This window comes from Oncorhynchus tshawytscha, linkage group LG13 (assembly GCF_018296145.1).
Source record: "Oncorhynchus tshawytscha isolate Ot180627B linkage group LG13, Otsh_v2.0, whole genome shotgun sequence".
Classification (NCBI taxonomy): domain Eukaryota; kingdom Metazoa; phylum Chordata; class Actinopteri; order Salmoniformes; family Salmonidae; genus Oncorhynchus; species Oncorhynchus tshawytscha.
Window position 1 is genome coordinate 58,953,197 of NC_056441.1, and position 18,678 is coordinate 58,971,874.

The 18,678-nt window shown below is 43.1% G+C and overlaps 1 protein-coding gene across 1 annotated transcript in view; it reads left to right on the plus strand.

Moving 5' to 3' along the window:
- The window catches only part of LOC112265380 (alpha-2-macroglobulin), a 42,178-nt gene that overhangs the window by 234 nt on the left and 23,266 nt on the right, over positions 1 to 18,678 (plus strand). The window contains exons 2-11 of the mRNA XM_024442608.2: positions 188 to 368; positions 2,267 to 2,423; positions 2,793 to 2,845; positions 15,201 to 15,221; positions 15,737 to 15,902; positions 16,023 to 16,107; positions 17,253 to 17,403; positions 17,527 to 17,647; positions 17,993 to 18,102; positions 18,255 to 18,425. Of these exons, the coding sequence (XP_024298376.2) occupies positions 188 to 368; positions 2,267 to 2,423; positions 2,793 to 2,845; positions 15,201 to 15,221; positions 15,737 to 15,902; positions 16,023 to 16,107; positions 17,253 to 17,403; positions 17,527 to 17,647; positions 17,993 to 18,102; positions 18,255 to 18,425 (1,216 nt within the window). The remainder of the gene's footprint in view (positions 1 to 187; positions 369 to 2,266; positions 2,424 to 2,792; positions 2,846 to 15,200; positions 15,222 to 15,736; positions 15,903 to 16,022; positions 16,108 to 17,252; positions 17,404 to 17,526; positions 17,648 to 17,992; positions 18,103 to 18,254; positions 18,426 to 18,678) is intronic.

Genomic DNA, 18,678 nt, shown 5'->3' on the forward strand with positions numbered 1-18,678 from the left:
AGAGAGCAGATTAAGAGCTGTTTTTCATCGACCCTTTCTGCAGGCATTTCTTCTGTCGATTTCACCTACGTAGCCTCTCATTTTGTACTGATTTTCCTGTCTGTTTGTTGGTTTGTGCATGTGTGTGTGTGTGTGTGTGTGTGTGTGTGTGTGTGTGTGTGTGTGTGTGTGTGTATGTTCTCTGTAGGGTTTACATGGTAGCCATTCCTGCAGTAATCCAGGCAGGCTCAGAGGCCAAGCTTTGTGCCAGCCTTCTGCAGCCCAACGAGACCCTGGTAATGACCATATCTCTGATCGCCAATGAACAGAACAAAATACTTCTCCAGGAGAGTTCTGACCAAGAGTTTCACCGCTGCTTCCAGTTTCAGGTCAGCCCAACACTGGTCGACATCCAGAACCATTCAATAAGAGTGTACTTTCTCTGCTTTGTGATGCATCTCTTAATTTTGTAATACCTGGTTATGTAATACCAGGTTATTTTATGGGAAATATCAATGTGGTGGATTACCACTCCACAAATTTCTTGTTAACAATCTATAGTTTTGGAAAGTCGGTTAGGACATCTACTTTGTGCATGACAAGTCATTTTTCCAAAAATTGTTTACAAACAGAATATTTCACTTATAATTCACTAAAACACAATTACAGTAGGTCAGAGGTTTACATACACTAAGTTGACTGTGCCATTAAACAGCTTGGAAAATTCCGGAAAATGATGTCATGGCTTTAGAAGTTTCCGATAGGCTAATTGATATCATTTGAGTCAATTGGAGGTATACCTGTGGATATATTTCCAAGGCCTACCTTCAAACTGAGGTGCCTCTTTGCTTGACGTCATGGGAAAATCAAAAGAAATCAGCCAAGACCTCAGAAAAAAAATTGTAGACCTCCACACGTCTGTTTCATCTTTGGGAGCAATTTCTAAACGCCTGAGGTACCATGTTCATCTATACAAACGATAGTACGCAAGTATAAACACCATGGGACCACAGCCGTCACACCGCTCAGGAAGGAGACGCGTCTCCTAGAGATGATTTGTGAAAAGTGCAAATCAATCCCAGAACAACGGCAAAGGACCTTGTGGAGATGCTGGAGGAAACAGGTACAAAAGTATCTATATCCACAGTAAAACGAGTCCTATATCAACATAACCTGAAAGGCCGCTCAGCAAGGAAGAAGCCACTGCTCCAAAACCGCCATAAAAAAAGCCAGCAGTTTGCAACTGCACATGGGGACAAAGATCGTACTTTTTGGAGAAATGTCCTCTGGTCTGATGAAACAAAAATAGAACTGTTTGACCATTGTTATGTTTGGAGGAAAAAGGGGGAGGCTTGCAAGTCGAAGAACACCATCTCAACCGTGAAGCATGGGGGCGGCAGCATCATGTTGTGGGGCTGCTTTGCTGCAGTAAGGACTGGTGCACTTCACAAAATAGATGGCATCATGAGGATAGAAAATTATGTGGATGGAAAATTATGTGGATATATTGAAGCAACATCTCAAGACATCAGTCAGGAAGTTAAAGCTTGGTCGCAAATGGGTCTTCCAAATGGACAATGACCCCAAGCATACTTCCAAAGTTGTGTCGAAATGGCTTAAAGACAACAAAGTCAAGGTATTGGAGTGGCCATCACAAAGCCCTGACCTCAATCCTACAGACAATTTGTTGGCAGAACTGAAAAAGCATGTGCGAGCAAGGAGGACTAGTAACCTAGCTAGTTACACTAGCTCTGTCAGGAGGAATAGGCCAAAATTCACCCAACTTATCGTGGGAAGCTTGTGGAAGGCTACCTGAAACGTTTGACCCAAGTTAAACCATTTAAAGGCAATGCTACCAAATACTAATTGAGAGTATATAAACTTCTGACCCACTGAGAATGTGATGAAATAAATAAAAGCTGAAATAAATCATTCTCTCTACTATTATTCTGACATTTCACATTCTTAAAGTAAAGTGGTGATCCTAACTGACCTAAGAAAGGGAATTTTTACTAGGATTAAACATCAGAAATGGTGAAAAACTTACTTCAAATGTATTTGGCTAAGGTGTATGTAAACTTCTGACTTCAACTGTATATATCACTTAGCAGAAACTTTTATCCAAAGCAACTCACAATAGCCTATGTGATCGCTGCAGAAATTGAACCCCCAACCTTGCCTTTGCAAGCAGCATGGTCTTACCAACTGAGCCACACAGGACCACAGTATGGTATCATATGTTATTGGTACATTAGTTAATCAGTGTTGCTCTCTGTCTCCCTTTCAGGCCCCTCATGTGGAGAGTGACGAAGTGCAACATTTTAAGGTGAAGGTTCAAGGTGAAACGTTTCTATCCACAGAGGAGAAAAAGGTCATGATCAAACCCTACAGCCCGATGACATTCGTCCAAACGGATAAACCAATCTACAACCCCGGACAAACAGGTAGATTTACACAAGACCAGTAGTCTACAAAATTAGTCTGCTTGCTAAGAAACAGGACAATTAGGTGGTATCATGTTTCTATGGTGGTTTGCTCTGTCATCACAAACAGGACCATCAGGTGCAGATTAAAAAAAACATCTGTTGTGGGTTGAATATTTACACTGTAATGGTGTTTGAACTGTCATACCACATGTTATAAGGCGTTCCTTTCCTGGACATTATCATTGGATATCGAAAATGTAAATATTTTCGAACTTATCTGCAATTGATTTTAAATGGGGCCTTATTACCAACGGTTGTACATTTTATCCAGAGTAACTATAAATAGTTTGTCTTCTGAAATTCTCATTGAGTCTTGTTTTCTTACAGTGAATTTTAGAGTCATCACCTTGGATACCAATTTTAGCCCTGTCAATCAGCTGGTGAGTGTTGAAAATGTAAAACATTAAATATTGAAAACAATGACCTATTTGGTCTTCATTTAGATCGGTATCTCCACTATTTCAAATAAAAAGACAGATACAGAAGTATCACAACATCATAATAATGTGTTACAGACATAGCAATCATGTATTATGTAACACTATGTACTGAAGTGTTGTCCAACCAGCCAGAAAATATTTTGGGTATTCTAACCCTAACCTTTCTCACATTGAAACTTCATTGGGAGAAAGTATGTTTGATATGCTTTTAATAATTGTATCACAAACCAGTGCCTCTTTTAGACCTTGGAAGACACTATGATCCATGATCCGTACGTGACACAGACAACATATTGGTGTCGTTATCCTCCGTATAGTGTTATTTAAAAGGAGTATGTCTAGATTCTGAACAAAAATACTTGACATTATTTAATTCAACAATAAAAATATTAATATGAATATCTCAAAAGTACCCTTTTTGATGTTATTCGTTTAAAAAAATCGGAATATTTTTTACTCGCCGAATACATTTACATGTTTATCTTTATTTACAATCTGTAGAAACTATGAGAATAGAAAGGTTCGGAACTTTTCTGAAGCATCACAGCACAGTTGAAAAATATATGGCAAACAGAAATCTAATATGGATGGTGTTAATAGCTGGATGACAAGATAACAAGATAACAAATGTAAAATGTACTGTGTCTGCAAAATGTACATAGGCTCAGAACTTTTGTGAAATAGCACAGTTAAAAATATATGGCAAATAGATATCAAACTGGATGGACATCAGAAATATATGGGAGAGGTGGAAGTTAGAGGAAGGCCAGGACTAAAAACAAACAAAATAAAACTATTGTAAAATAGATTGTGTCTGTAAAATGTATATAGTATGTATAAGCTGGAACTATTATATATATTTATTTCACCTTTATTTAACCAGGTAGGCCAGGGAAGAACAAGTTCTCATTTACAATTGCGACCTGGCCAAGATAAAGCAAAGCAGTGCGACAAAAACAACAACACAGAGTTAAACATGGTTAAACAAACGTACAGTCAATAAAACAATAGAAAAATCTATATATTGTACAGTGTGTGCAAATATAGTAAGTTTATGGAGGTAAGGCAATAAATAGGTCATAGTGGCGAAATAATTACAATTTAGCATTAACACTGAAGTGATAGATGTGCCGATGATAATGTGCAAGCAGAGATACTAGGGTGCAAAAGAGCAAAAATAAATAACAATGTGGGGATTATGTAGTTGGGTTGGCTATTTACAGATGGGCTGTGTACAGATGCAGTGATCGGCAAGCTGCTCTGGCAGCTGATGTTAAAGTTAGTGAGGGAGATATAAGTCTACAGCTTCAGTGATTTTTGCAATTAGTTCCAGTCATTGGCTGCAGAGAACTGGAAGGAAAGGCGGCCAAAGAGGAGTGGGCTTTGGCGATGACCAGTGAAATAAACCTGCTGGAGCGCATGCTACAGGTGGGTGTTGCTATGGTGACCAGTGAGCTGAGATAAGGGTGGGCTTTACCTAGCAAAGACTTATAGATGACCTGGAGCCAGTGGGTTTGGCGACAAATATGAAGCGAGGGCCAGCTAACGAGAGCGTACAGGTCGCAGTGATGGGTAGTGTATGGGGCTTTGGTGACAAAACGGATGACATTGTGATAGACATAATCTAATTTGCTGAGTATAGTGTTGGAGGCTGTTTTGTAAATGACATTGCTGAAGTCAAGGATTGGCAGGATAGTCAGTTTTACGAGGGTATGTTTAGCAGCATGAGTGAAGGAGGCTTTGTTGTGAAATAGGAAGCTTATTCTAAATGTAATTTTGGAATGGAGATGCTTAATGTGAGTCTGGAAGAAGAGTTTACAGTCTAACCAGATACCTAGCTATTTGTAGTTGTCCACATATTCTAAGTCAGAACTGTCCAGAGTAGTGATGGTAGTCAGGCGGGCAGGTGCGGGCAGCAATCGGTTGAAAAGCATGCATTTAGTTTTACTAGCATTTAAGAGCAGTTGGAGGCCATGGAAGGAGTGTTGTATGGCATTGAAGCTCGTCTGGAGGTGAGTTAACAGAGTGTCCAAAGAAGTGCCAGAGTATACAGAATGGTGTCGTCTGCGTAGAGGTGGATCAGAAAATCACCAGCAGCAAGAGCGACATCATTGATATATACAGAGAAAAGAATCGGCCCGAGAATTGAACCCTGCGGCACCACCATAGAGACTGCCAGTGGTCCGGATTTGACACACTGAACTCTATTTAAGAAGTGTTGGTGAATCAGGTGAGGCAGTCATTTGAGAAACCAAGGCTGTTGAGTCTGCCAAAATAATGCAGTGATTGGCAGAGTCGAAAGCCTTGGCCAGGTTGATGAAGATGGCTGCACAGTACTGTCTTTTATTCATGACGGTTATGATATCGTTTAGGACCTTGAGCGTGGCTGAGGTGCACCCATGACCAGTTCGGAAACCATATTGCATACCGGAGAAGGTACGGTGGGATTCTAAATGGTCGGTGACCTGTTCGTTAACTGGGCTTTCGAAGACTTTAGAAAGGCAGGGCAGGATAGTTATAGGTCTATAACAGTTTGGGTCTAGAGTGTCTCCCCCTTTGAAGAGGGGGATGACTGCGGCAGTGTTCCAATCTTTAGGGATCTCAGACGATACGAAAGAGAGGTTGAACAGGCTAGTAAGTTGGGGGAGTTGCTGCAGGGGGTGCAGAGTCTTAGCCAGGTGGAAAGCATGGCCAGCCATAGAAAAATGCTTATTGAAATTCTCTATTATCGTAGATTTATCGGTGGTGACAGTGCTTCCTAGCCTCAATGCAGTGGGCAGCTGGAAGGATGTGCTCTTATTCTCCATGGACTTTAGTGTCCCAAAACCTTTGGGAATTTGTGCTACAGGATGCAAATTTCTGTTTGAAAAAGCTAGCCTTTACTTTCCTAACTGACTGTGTATATTGGTTCCTGACTTCCCTGAAAAGTTGCATGTCGCGGGCTATTCAATGCTAATGCAGTACGCCACATGATGTTTTTGTGCTGGTCAAGGGCAATCAAGTCTGGAGTGAACCAAGGGCTATATCTGTTTTTAGTTCTACATTTTTTGAATGGGAGATGCTTATTTAAGATGGTGAGGAAAGTACATTTAAAGAATAACCAGGCATCCTCTACTGACGGGATGAGGTCAATATCATTCCAGGATACCTGGGCCAGGTCGATTAGAAAGATCTGTTTGCTGAAGTGTTTTAGGGAGCGTTTGACAGTGATGAGGGGTGATCGTTTGACCTCAGGCAATGAGGCAGTGATCACTGAGATCCTTGTTGAAGACAGCAGAGGTGTATTTAGAGCTCAGGTTGGTCAGGATGATATCTATGATGGCGCCCATGTTTATGGATTTGAGGTTATACCTGGTAGGTTCCTTGATCATTTGTGTGAGATTGAGGGCATCTAGCTTAAATTGTAGGATGGCAGGGATGTTAAGCATATCCCAGTTTAGGTCACCTAACAGTACGAACTCTGAAGATAAATGGGGGGCAATCAATTCTCATATGGAGTCCAGGGTACAACTGGGGGCTGAGGGGGGTCTATAGCAAGTGGCAACAGTGAGAGACTTATTTCTGGAAAGGTGAATTTTTCAAGGTAGAAGCTCGAACTATTTGGGCACAGACCTGGATAGCATGACAGAACTCTGCAGACTATCTCTGCAGTAGATTGTGACCCCGCCCCTTTTGGCAGTTCTATCTTGGTAGAAAATGTTGTAGTTGGGGATGAAAATGTCAGAATTTTTGGTGGCCTTGCTAAGCCAGGATTCAGACACGGCTAGGACATCAGGGTTGGTGGAGTGTGCTAAAGCAGTAAATAAAACAAACTTAGAGAGGAGGCTTCTGATGTTAACATGCATGAAACCAAGGCTTTAACGGTTACAGAAGTCAACAAACGATAGCATCTGGGGAATAGTTGTGGTACTGGAGTCTACAGGGCCTGGGTTAACCTATACATCACTAGAGGAACAGATGCTTCACGGTTCGGATGGTGTTCTTGGGGTTGTACTCATCCTTCTTCATCCTCCAAACACGGCGAGTGGAGTTTAGACCAAAAAGCTCTATTTTTGTCTCATCAGACCACATGACCTTCTCCCATTCCTCCTGTCGTGTCTTTGGCTATGCCGGATTAAGTGATATGACATGCTATTCTATAAAATAATTTCTCCGTAATTAATATTACCTGATTGAGCTAATCATGTAAATGTAATTAACTAGAGAGTCGGGGCACCACGAAATAACATTTATAGAGCTGTTATCTTCCGAATAAACTCTTAAAGACCTAGTAATATTTTACATCAATAGCTGTCAATATCAATCGTCACCTTAATTCAGTCTCATCTGAAAGTTGTAAATTCTTGGTTATCTTCACGAACCCTGGCTAACAAGTTGAATCAGAAATACCAAATTGGGTTTAATTATTTATTTACTAAATACCTAACTAATCACATAGAAATACACATACACATAATTAATCATAACTTGATTACAAATTACGTAATATAGGAAAACGTCCCTAGCGGGCGGAACAGATATGACAGCTTGTTACACAAAAGAAAAGGGGCTGGGTTTGAGTGAAAGAGCGGGAAGACTGAGGAATAAAGGGCGAAGCTGTGCTATCGTAAATACAGTATCTTATGCATTCTAAATTACAGCCCATTTGGGAAAGGAAAATGCAATAAATATTTACTCTGAGCTGCGCTTCGGTAGGTTGGTTATAGATGGATGGCCGTGTTGCCATACCGAGTCCTTTGTCCTTTGAAGAATGTCTCTGGTGGTCAATTGGATACGTTGTAGTAAGGTCGTTGTGTGGTAGACGGGATACTCTGTCTGTTTTTATTTATTTAACCTTTATTTAACCAGGAAGGGCTCATTGAGATTAAAATCTCTTTTTCAAGAGCACCCTGGCCAAGATAGGCAGCACCAAGTCATTCCAGACAGACAACATGAAAAACTACAAGTAATCGAGTAAAAACCATTGTATTCACAAGAGTATAAAACAGCAAATTAAAAACATTGACAGGTCAGGGAATCAGCCTCAAAATCCTTCATCAGTGATTTAAAAACACCAATTGGGACAAGTTCTTCCAGTTGAAAGTATTTTGTAAGTTGCGATGGCGCAGAGTACATAAAAGCCCTTTTACCAAATTCAGTTCGGACATTTGGAACAGTTAGCAGGATAAAGTCCAGCGAACTAAGAGAGTTCCTTCCTAACTTGCATTTGCAGCTGCTGTTGCTAACTCAACGGCTAGGAGGTATCACTTCTGTAGTGAATAAGAGTTCAAAGTTCATACCATTCGCAACCAAAGCTCACGCTGATGTTGGCTTCGTTCTGTAGTTATTATCTGAACCATTCTGACTTCGGACCGTCGTCCTCACATCCTCGGAACAGGAGGTTACATTGTCATCAAGGCTTTATATAGGAAGGGAGAGGAGGGCGTGTTTTAAAAGTTTTATAGCCCATGTCCCTTCACAGGGGCAGGCCACTGATTGAGCATAGCCCTAACCTTATGAAAACCCAAATCTCACATTTTAGAAGCTAAAATCACATTTCATCCCATCACGAATCATTTCATATTCAAACATTTAAATTGAACAACAATTCCACGTGTTTTTGTTTTAGATTCCGTTTCTCACTGTTGAAGTGTACCTATGATAAAAATTACAGACCTCTACATGCTTTGTAAGTGGGAAACCTGCAAAATCGGCAGTGTATCAAATACTTGTTCTCCCCACTGAATATATATATATATATATATATATATATATATATATACAGTTGAAGTCGGTTTTTTACATACTGACCGAAGACAGGGATTTTTTCTCTGATTAAATCAAATGTCAGGAATTGTGAAAAACTGAGTTTCAATGTATTTGGCTAAGGTGTTTGTGTTTGTAAACTTCCAACTTCAACTGTATATATATATATATATATGTACATTTACATGTCCTACATGTCCTGGAATTTGACTAAAATGGTGCTGCCACAATAAGAATATACAGACAGACAATAAACAGGATATACAGACAACTTATGTAGAAGCAGAGTTTTACACAAACCCACATGCGGTATGTACACTATTTACCAGTGGATGCTGCTGTGGGGAGAACGGCTCATAATAATGACTGGAACGGAGCAAATGGAATGGCGTCAAACACATAGAAACTATTCCACTAATCCCCTCCAGGGATCACCATGAGCCCGTCCTCCCCAATTAAGGTGCAACCAACCTCCTGTGCTATGTACACTGTAGTATAACTACAAGGTTCACTATAAAAACATAGCTACAGAAATGATGTATGTAGGGATGTATAAATATATGAAGCATTTACAGGATTTTTTTTTTTTTACCGTTATTTTACCAGCTAAGTTGACTGAGAACACGTTCTCATTTACAGCAACGACCTGGGGAATAGTTACAGGGGAGAGGAGGGGTGTAACGGTTTTCTAGTGGTGATGAAGGAGAGTCGGACCAAACTGCAGCGTGTCGATTGCGATCCATATTTATTAAACAAAACGTAAACACGACTAAACACTAAAAAACAATAAACGTAATGAAAACCGAAAACAGCCTATCTAGTGCAAACTAACAGAGAGTACAAGTAAGACACTAAGGACAATCACCCACGACAAACTCAAAGAATATGGCTGCCTAAATATGGTTCCCAATCAGAGACAACGATAAGCACCTGCCTCTGATTGAGAACCACTCCAGACAGCCATAGACCTTGCTAGACAACCCACTAAGCTACAATCCCAATACCACCACCAAAACCCCAAGACAAACACACCACAATTACAAAAACCCCATGCCACACCCTGGCCTGACCAAATACATAAAGATAAACACAAAATACTTTGACCAGGGCGTGACAGAACCCCCTAAGGTGCGGACTCCCGAACGCACCTCAAAACAATAGGGAGGGTCCGGGTGGGCGTCTGTCCATGGTGGCGGCTCCGGCGCGGGACGTGGACCCCACTCCTTTAATGTCTTAGTCCCCTCTCCCTTCGTCCCTGGATAGTCCACCCTCGCCGCCGACCATGGCCTAGTAGTCCCCACCCAGAACCCCACTGGACTGAGGAGCAGATCGGGACTGAAGGACAGCTCGGGACCGAGGCAGCTCGGGACTGAGGGGAAGCTCGGGAGTGAGAGAAAGCTCAGGAGTGAGAGAAAGCTCAGGAGTGAGAGGAAGCTCAGGAGTGAGAGAAAGCTCAGGAGTGAGAGGAAGCTCAGGAGTGAGAGGAAGCTCAGGAGTGAGAGGAAGCTCAGGAGTGAGAGGAAGCTCAGGAGTGAGAGGAAGCTCAGGAGTGAGAGGAAGCTCAGGAGTGAGAGGAAGCTCAGGCAGGTAGATAGATCTACCAGCTCCTGGCTGGCTGGTGGTTTCAGCAGATCCTGGCTGACTGGCAGATCCTGGCTGACTGGCAGATCTGGAAGAGTCTGGCTGACTGGCAGATCTGGCGGCGCTGGGCAGACTGGCGGCGCTGGGCAGACTGGCGGCGCTGGGCAGACTGGCGGCGCTGGGCAGACTGACGACGCTGGGCAGACTGACGACGCTGGGCAGACTGGCGGTGCTGGGCAGACTGGCGATGCTGGGCAGACTGACGACGCTGGGCAGACTGACGGCGCTGGGCAGACTGGCGACGCTGGGCAGACTGGGGGCACTGGCGGCGCTGGGCAGACTGGCGGCACTAGCTGCTCCATATAGGCTGACAGCTCTGGCGGCTTCTTACAGACTGACCGCTCTGGCGGCTCCGTGCTGACTGGCAGCTCCTTGCAGACTGGCAGCTCCTTGCAGACTGACAGCTCCGTGCAGACTGACAGCTCCGTGCAGACTGACAGCTCCATGCAGACTGGCAGCTCCATGCAGACTGGCGGCTCCATGCAGACTGGCTGCTCTATGCAGACTGACATCTCTGGCTGCTTCATGCAGACTGGCATCTCTGGCTGCTCCATGTAGACTGGCTGCTTCATGCAGACTGGCAGCTCGGGCTGCTTCATGTAGACTGACAGCTCTGGCTGCTCCATGCGGACTGACAGCTCTGGCTGCTCCATGTAGACTGACTGCTTCATGCAGACTGGCAGCTCGGGCTGCTTCATGTAGACTGACAGCTCTGGCTGCTCCATGCAGACTGACAGCTCTGACTGTTCCATGCAGACTGACATCTCTGGCTGCTTCATGCAGACTGGCAGTTCTGGCTGCTCCATGTAGACTGGCTGCTTCATGCAGACTGGCAGCTCTGGCTGCTCCATGCAGACTGACAGCTCTGGCTGCTCCATGCAGACTGGCTGCTTCATGCAGACTGGCAGCTCTGGCTGCTCCATGCAGACTGACAGCTCCATGCAGACTGACATCTCTGGCTGCTCCATGCAGACTGACAGCTCTGGCTGCTCCATGCAGACTGACAGCTCTGGCTGCTCCTTGCAGACTGACAGCTCTGGCTGCGCTGAACAGGCGGGAGACTCCGGCAGCGTAGGAGAGGAGAAAGGCTCTGGCTGCGCTAAACAGGCGGGAGGCTCCGGCAGCGCTGTAGAGGAGGAAGGCTCTGGCTGCGCTGAACAGGCGGGAGGCTCCGGCAGCGCTGTAGAGGAGAAAGGCTCTGGCTGCGCTAAACAGGCGAGGCACACTGAAGGCCTGGTGCGTGGTGCTGGAACTGGTGGTACTGGATCGAGGACACGCACAGGAAGCCTGGTGCGGGGAGCTGCTACCGGAGGGCTGGGGTGTGGAGGTGGTACTGGATAGACCGGACCGTGCAGGCGCACTGGAGCTCTTGAGCACCGAGCCTGCCCAACCTTACCTGGTTGAATGCTCCCGGTTGCCCTGCCAGTGCGGCGAGGTGGAATAGCCTGCACTGGGCTATGCAGGCGAACCGGAGACACCGAGCGCAAGGCTGGTACCATGTAAGCCGGCCCAAGGAGACGCACTGGGGACCAGATGCGTAGAGCCGGCTTCATGGCATTTGGCTCGACGCTCAATCTAGCCCGGCCGATACGCGGAGCTGGAATATACCGAACCGGGCTGTGCACCCGCACTGGAGACACCGTGCGCTCCACAGCATAACACGGTGCCTGCCCGGTCTCTCCAGCCCCCCGGTAAGCACAGGGAGTTTGCGCAGGTCTCCTACCTGGCATAGCCATACTCCCTGTAAGCCCCCCCCCAAGAAATTTTTGGGGCTGACTCTCGGGCTTCGCTCTGCGCCGCCGTGTTTTCCTTTTCGACTCCATTCGCCTATAGCCTTCTTCGCACTGCTCAAGCGAATCCCATGCGGGCTCCTGCACTCTCTCTGGGTCGGCCGCCCACCTGTCGATCTCTTCCCACGTCGTATACTCCATGCCATTGCTGTCCATAACGTCCTCCTTTCGCTTCTCCTGTTGCACCTTTGGGCGGCTACACTCCCCTGGTTTAGCCCAGGGTCGTCTCCCGTCGAGGATTTCCTCCCATGTCCAGAAATACTTATTTAGCATCTCCTTTTTCGGCTTCTCCTGCCTGTTGACACGCCGCTTGGTCCGTTGGTGGTGGGTGATTCTGTAACGGTTTTCTAGTGGTGATGAAGGAGAGTCGGACCAAACTGCAGCGTGTCGATTGCGATCCATATTTATTAAACAAAACGTAAACACGACTAAACACTAAACACTACAAAACAATAAACGTAATGAAAACCGAAAACAGCCTATCTAGTGCAAACTGACAGAGAGTACAAGTAAGACACTAAGGACAATCACCCACGACAAACTCAAAGAATATGGCTGCCTAAATATGGTTCCCAATCAGAGACAACGATAAGCACCTGCCTCTGATTGAGAACCACTCCAGACAGCCATAGACCTTGCTAGACAACCCACTAAGCTACAATCCCAATACCACCACCAAAACCCCAAGACAAACACACCACAATTACAAAAACCCCATGCCACACCCTGGCCTGACCAAATACATAAAGATAAACACAAAATACTTTGACCAGGGCGTGACAAGGGGGATGAATGAGCCAATTGTAAACTGGGGATGATTAGGTGACCGTGATGGTATGAGGGCCAGATTGGGAATTTAGCCAGGACACCGGGGTTAACACCCCTACTCTTACGATAAGTGCCATGGGATCTTTAATGACCTCAGAGAGTCAGGACCTCGTTTAACGTCCCATCCGAAAGACGGCACCCTACACATGATGATGTGCAGTCGGGGAAATATGTACAGCAAGGCTTCGAAAAGAACCCCATACCTACTGTAAAATATGGTGTTGGATGTTATTTGGACATTTTTGCTTTCACTGGTCCTGGGGCCCTTGTTAAGGTCAACGGCATCATGAAACATTTTCAGTAATGTTTCCTCATCCTCATCAAGTGTGTCAATAATTTCAGACCCAACTACAGTATATATGAAAAAAGCATATTAGGATGTGCAAATAGTGGAAAGAGAAAGTCGCAGTTCTTGGATAATAGTGCAGGGTGCATAGTCCGTGGATGAGAAGATCATCGTGGACCAGGTGATTTGGGCCATGGCCCGTGGGAAGAAGCTGTTCACGTGGTGGGAGGTTTTGTTTGTGATTCACCTGAACCGTTTGCCAGAGGGGAGACTTTGTAAGATGGAGTGGAAGGGGTCAGGGTTGATTTTATCTGCATGCTTCCATGCTCTGGAATCGTGCAGGACCTCGATGGAGGGCAGGTAGCACCCGGTGACACTCTCAGCAGACTGGACAATCCATTGCAGTTCGCCCTTAGACCAGGCAGACGCATTCCCAAACCAGAAAGTGATCCGGGGGGTGAGTATGAGCTCGATAATGGTTGCGTAGAACTGAACCAGAATTGTGTGTGAGAGTTCTTCAGCTGAAGTAAGAAGTACTTGTGATCGCTGTGAGGTTGTCCTGCCACTTGAGGTTGTGGGAGATGATGGTTCCCAGGAATTTGAATGTCTCAGCCATGCTTACAGCTGATCCAATGATTTCAAGGGGGAAAGATAGTGAGGGATGCTTCCTGAATTCAATCACCATCTCCACAATAGTTTAAAACAATATAGTCCTGTACATCAAATTTCCAGAGTGGGTGCTCTACTATTTTTGAAGTTGTGATACACTTTATGAGCACCAGTACCACTGTGAATGGGAAATGTAATCAAAGAGAACTCTGCTGGTGATTTGCTGTATGTGATTGGTTATTGACCTACAGTATAATGTACATGTCGATGTATAGCAGAGCACCACTGTAATTGTGACGCATTTGAAGGGTATATTGTTTCAAACTGTATGTCTAGAAAAGCTAAATCAAAAAGGGTACTTTTGTGATATTCATATCAATATTTTAACTTAGTATAAATTAATGTGAACATTTTTATTCCTGAATCTACACATGCTCCATATTTTAGAGCACACTATAAGGAGTGTAATGACACCAAGATGATGTCTTTATCATGTGTGGTTCATGGCTCATGGAGGCTTACAAGAGGCATGGATGTACAACAGGTCTAAAATGGTCACTTTCATCCCTTTTTGAATGGTTTGTGATTCAAATGTAAAAAGTGTATCAAACATCGTTCATCCCAATTCATTTTCAATGTGAGAATGGCCAGAACAGTCTGAGATACCAAAAATATTTTCAGGCCTTCCTGGTGTACAATCGCCCCCGGTGACAGACTAGTGTTCTCTCCAGACTACCTCACACTACAGTAACAGGAGATAGGCTCCTGCCCTATTGGCCATACTGGTTTGGACAAACGATTATTATGTACAGTATACTGTAAATACTTATTTAAATTCAGCAATTAACTAGCCACCCCATGTCATACATGTCTCGTCAGTACTCCATGAACAATACGACTTTGGAAATGGGAATCTATTGGGTAAAATCCAAATATCTGAAGGTATGCTTTTTAGCCTGTGTTGTCTGTTTAATCAGACTACACAAACAGTTGAGACACATAGCACTCAGGGCAAAAGTACATGACTACAGATGTTCTCTAAATAAACATGCGTGGGCTGATTTGAAGGTCCTCAAACATTCACCACAGGACATGGGGTTTTCAATTTCATAAAAGGTCAGATTGGAATGTATTGGATTTTCTTTCATGAGATTGAGTTGATCTACTAAATTGATGTTAGAGTCCCAGTCAGATGCAAATGCTACGTGTGATGTCTACTTGAAGAGACATCTGCTATGCTCCTCTGTAGATTTTTTTTTTAAAATCATTGAAGAGACAAAGCCAAGCATCTGCCTAGTTCCTATAGTTGTTGACAGCTTTGCTCCTCTTTTAATTTGGGGGGAATTTGAGAGTTATTCATAAAACATTAACCAGTCTTTTGTCTTGCCTTTCACAGTACAACATTGTGGAACTGCAGGTAAGACCCATATTAGTCTATCAATGTATGATGACTCACTGTAAATACTAGTACATTATAAGACAATGACTCCACCAACTAGGTACTGTAGGTCATCATTCATTTCTACATGGCAGTTACCAGAAGACTCCCTATCAGCTTTATGTGATCACATCTGGGCCACCTTCAGCAAGCAAACTTCAGAACGTTGCAGATAGATTCTACATGTCAGAAAGGGATGTTTGGCCTACATAACCTACACTCCTAAAAAGAAAAATGTCTTTGTAGAACCTAAAATGTTTTTTCAGCTGTCCCCATAGGAAAATCTTTTGAAGAACCCTTTTTATTTCCAGGTAAAACCATTTTGGTTCCAGGTAGAGGGTTCTAAATGGAGCCCAAAAAGGGTTCTAAGTGTAACCAAAAACGTTTATCCTATGGGGACAGACAAAGAACCCATTTGGAACCCTTTCTTCTAAGAGGGGTTCCAATAGGTGTAGCGCCCTGCTCAATGTGCCTCTTGTTCTATGAACCAACAGGATGTTCATCGGAACAGAATTGGACAGTGGGTCAAAACTACATCCAGTGGCAACATTCTGCAGCTTTCTCACCCCCTGAACGCTGAAGCACCCGTAGGAACCTATGCTATCGTAGTGTGGATTGGTGAAAAGAAAATATACCATCGCTTCAAGGTAGAAAAGTATGGTAAGTAGAGCTTTGTTATTTTACTTCTCATGCTAGGTATTGTCATGGCTCTGGCAGTTGAATCAATGCATCACAACCCTGGAACATTCATTCAGTTAACTGCTATTCATTTATTTCTAGTTTTGCCGAAATTTGAGATCAAAATGAACCTCAACGATGAGATCAGCATTGTTCAAGAGGAGTATAAAGTGGAAGTGTGTGCAACGTGAGTCAACACTATCTCTGTTCTATAATGCACTGTAGTTTCAAATTACTCAAATACATAGACAAGTGCATTTTCAAATAAAAATATTTAAATACCCCATGCATTTAAACCCAGGTCTGTTTAGTCATAGAGGTATTTAAAATAATTGATTTGGAAGCAAGTAATTTAAAATAGTTTCAAATAGTAGGATATTTATAGGCAATTATATGAAAATACTTTCAAATACTTCAAAAAGAAGTAGTTGATTTGGCCACATTATTTGAAAATACTGATGCACAGAAATAAGTATTTGAACCCAGGTCTAGGTAATGACAGCTAATGACTAATTAGTGTGCTTACTCAAAGCTCAAAGCTTGCACAGAGCGCCATAGACTAGAATAGTACATTTTGGATTTCAGATGTGCAGGCTGAACCTACTTAGATTTCTTCAATACAGCTTAATGCTACCATTTACCAGTCACTACTAATACCACTAACACTGCAGGCACTTCTACTACTACTACTACTAGTACTACTACTATCACTACTACTACTACTACTACTACTACTATTACTATTACTGCCACAGTCACAACTTTGACAACTACTATTACTACCGCAGTCACTACCATTACTACTGCAGTCACTACCACTACTATCTCACAACCATAAATACTCAAGACAAGCTAGCAAGCACACACATTTTCCTTAAGAAATTTATTTTTCTAGTTGAAGACCTACAATGCTACTGCTCAATGTCATAAACTGTTCTTATGAGTCCCTGAGACTTCAAAGGTTTGGGACAGTGGCATGTACAGTACATGAACAGCTGTGCCAGTATTCATAAAGCATCTCAGAGTAGGATTGCTGACCTAGGATCAGGCTCCCCCTGTACATGAGATCTTGTTCATTAGATCCAAAAGTTCAAACTGATCCTAGATCAGGACACATACTCTGATAGGCTTTATGAATACTGGTCCAGATCGATTGATAATGTTGAAAACACTTTACTTAAAAGCATTATAATGTATTGTTATAAGCACGCATGTATGAGATTTATAATGTCTCATATGAGACTTATAATATGGTATGTCTCTCTATGTAGGAAATGCATGATAGTTGATGTGTCTGATCTATGCTTGTGTTTTATTCTGAAATAAAATCAGATACACGTATGGGCAACCTGTACCTGGTAAAGCAGAGGTAGAGTTATGCCGACCCTTAGTTCCCAATATATTGATACCAATAAGAATTGATGAGAAAAATCCAGAAGGAGTTCCTGATTATACACCCCCCTGCCATAAAGAGTCAATAGAGGTCTGTATGCTTTCCTGAAGAAACTATATACTTGTTTTTACCATCATATTACATTTGAAAATGATCTGGTTACATTTATTTAAATCATTTCTTAATGTGTGTGGTTTTGCTTGCTTTTCCCAGATGGACCAAACTGGCTGTGCTTCTCATGTCTTCAACATGTCCATTTTCACAAAGGATGCTGGCCAGAAAATGCTCATAGACAGGCTGAGTTTTAATGCAAAAGTAGAGGAGGAGGGGACAGGCAAGTCATTTATCTTAACAATTTGGAGACGGTAGAAGTGATGACAACATTTTCCTGAAGTCAAATGAAAACTGTTTTCTTTTCTTGAGAGTGAATTACATAATGTCAAGATTGCATGTTTAATTAGATTATGAAGATTGGCAAGACCTGTGTATTTGACCTTTGGTGCTACATCCTCATATTATGCTGTTTTTATTCATGTCTTTGTTTGTAATCATGTTTTTACTACGTTGAATAAGCTGCACTGGAATTCAGGTCCTGCATTGTGAACTGCCATTGTGCATCATGGTGGCGTGTGTCGTTGTGAAATAAACCATCCTATTTTCATTTGTTTTCCCTTGACAGGTATTACACAGTCAAAGGAAAAACACATTGCTCTCTCAGATGTGATTGGAAAACTCACATTTGTCGACACACCCAAAATCTATGAGCATGGATCAACTATCGAGGGCAAAGTGCGCCCAAATACAGTGATATTGTTTCTTAGACTTAGTTGAATTGTAGATGCCATTTGTCTTCGACATTCCTGTTTACTTAACTACTAATGGTAGGTAACAGTGACACATGTAGCATCACTACTTACAACTTTCCCCCCCTTTTCCCTCAGATTAACGTTGTTCACTTCAACAACACACCTATCGCAGACATGCTAGTCTACCTTTTGGAGAAGAAAGACAGGTCCTCACATCTTCTACAGAACCTAACCACGGACAGTCATGGTACTGCCAGTTTCTCCCTCAACACAACCAGAATGCCCAAAAAGAATATTAACCTCATAGTAAGTATGATTTCTTCTAGGTTTTGGAAGACTGATGATTCCAGCGCACACCATTGAACCTATGGCCTATCATGCTCTTGTTGAGATCTGAGAAGATACCATGTGTATAACAAACACTATGGTGAAACTTCCACCTAGTTTATCAGAGGGCAAGGTGGAGATGTTGACACACTCTATTGCTTACACCTGTAAAAAAAAAAAAAAAAAACGAATCCTCTCAGATCTCCACAAGTATATTGTACAGGGTCTAAGG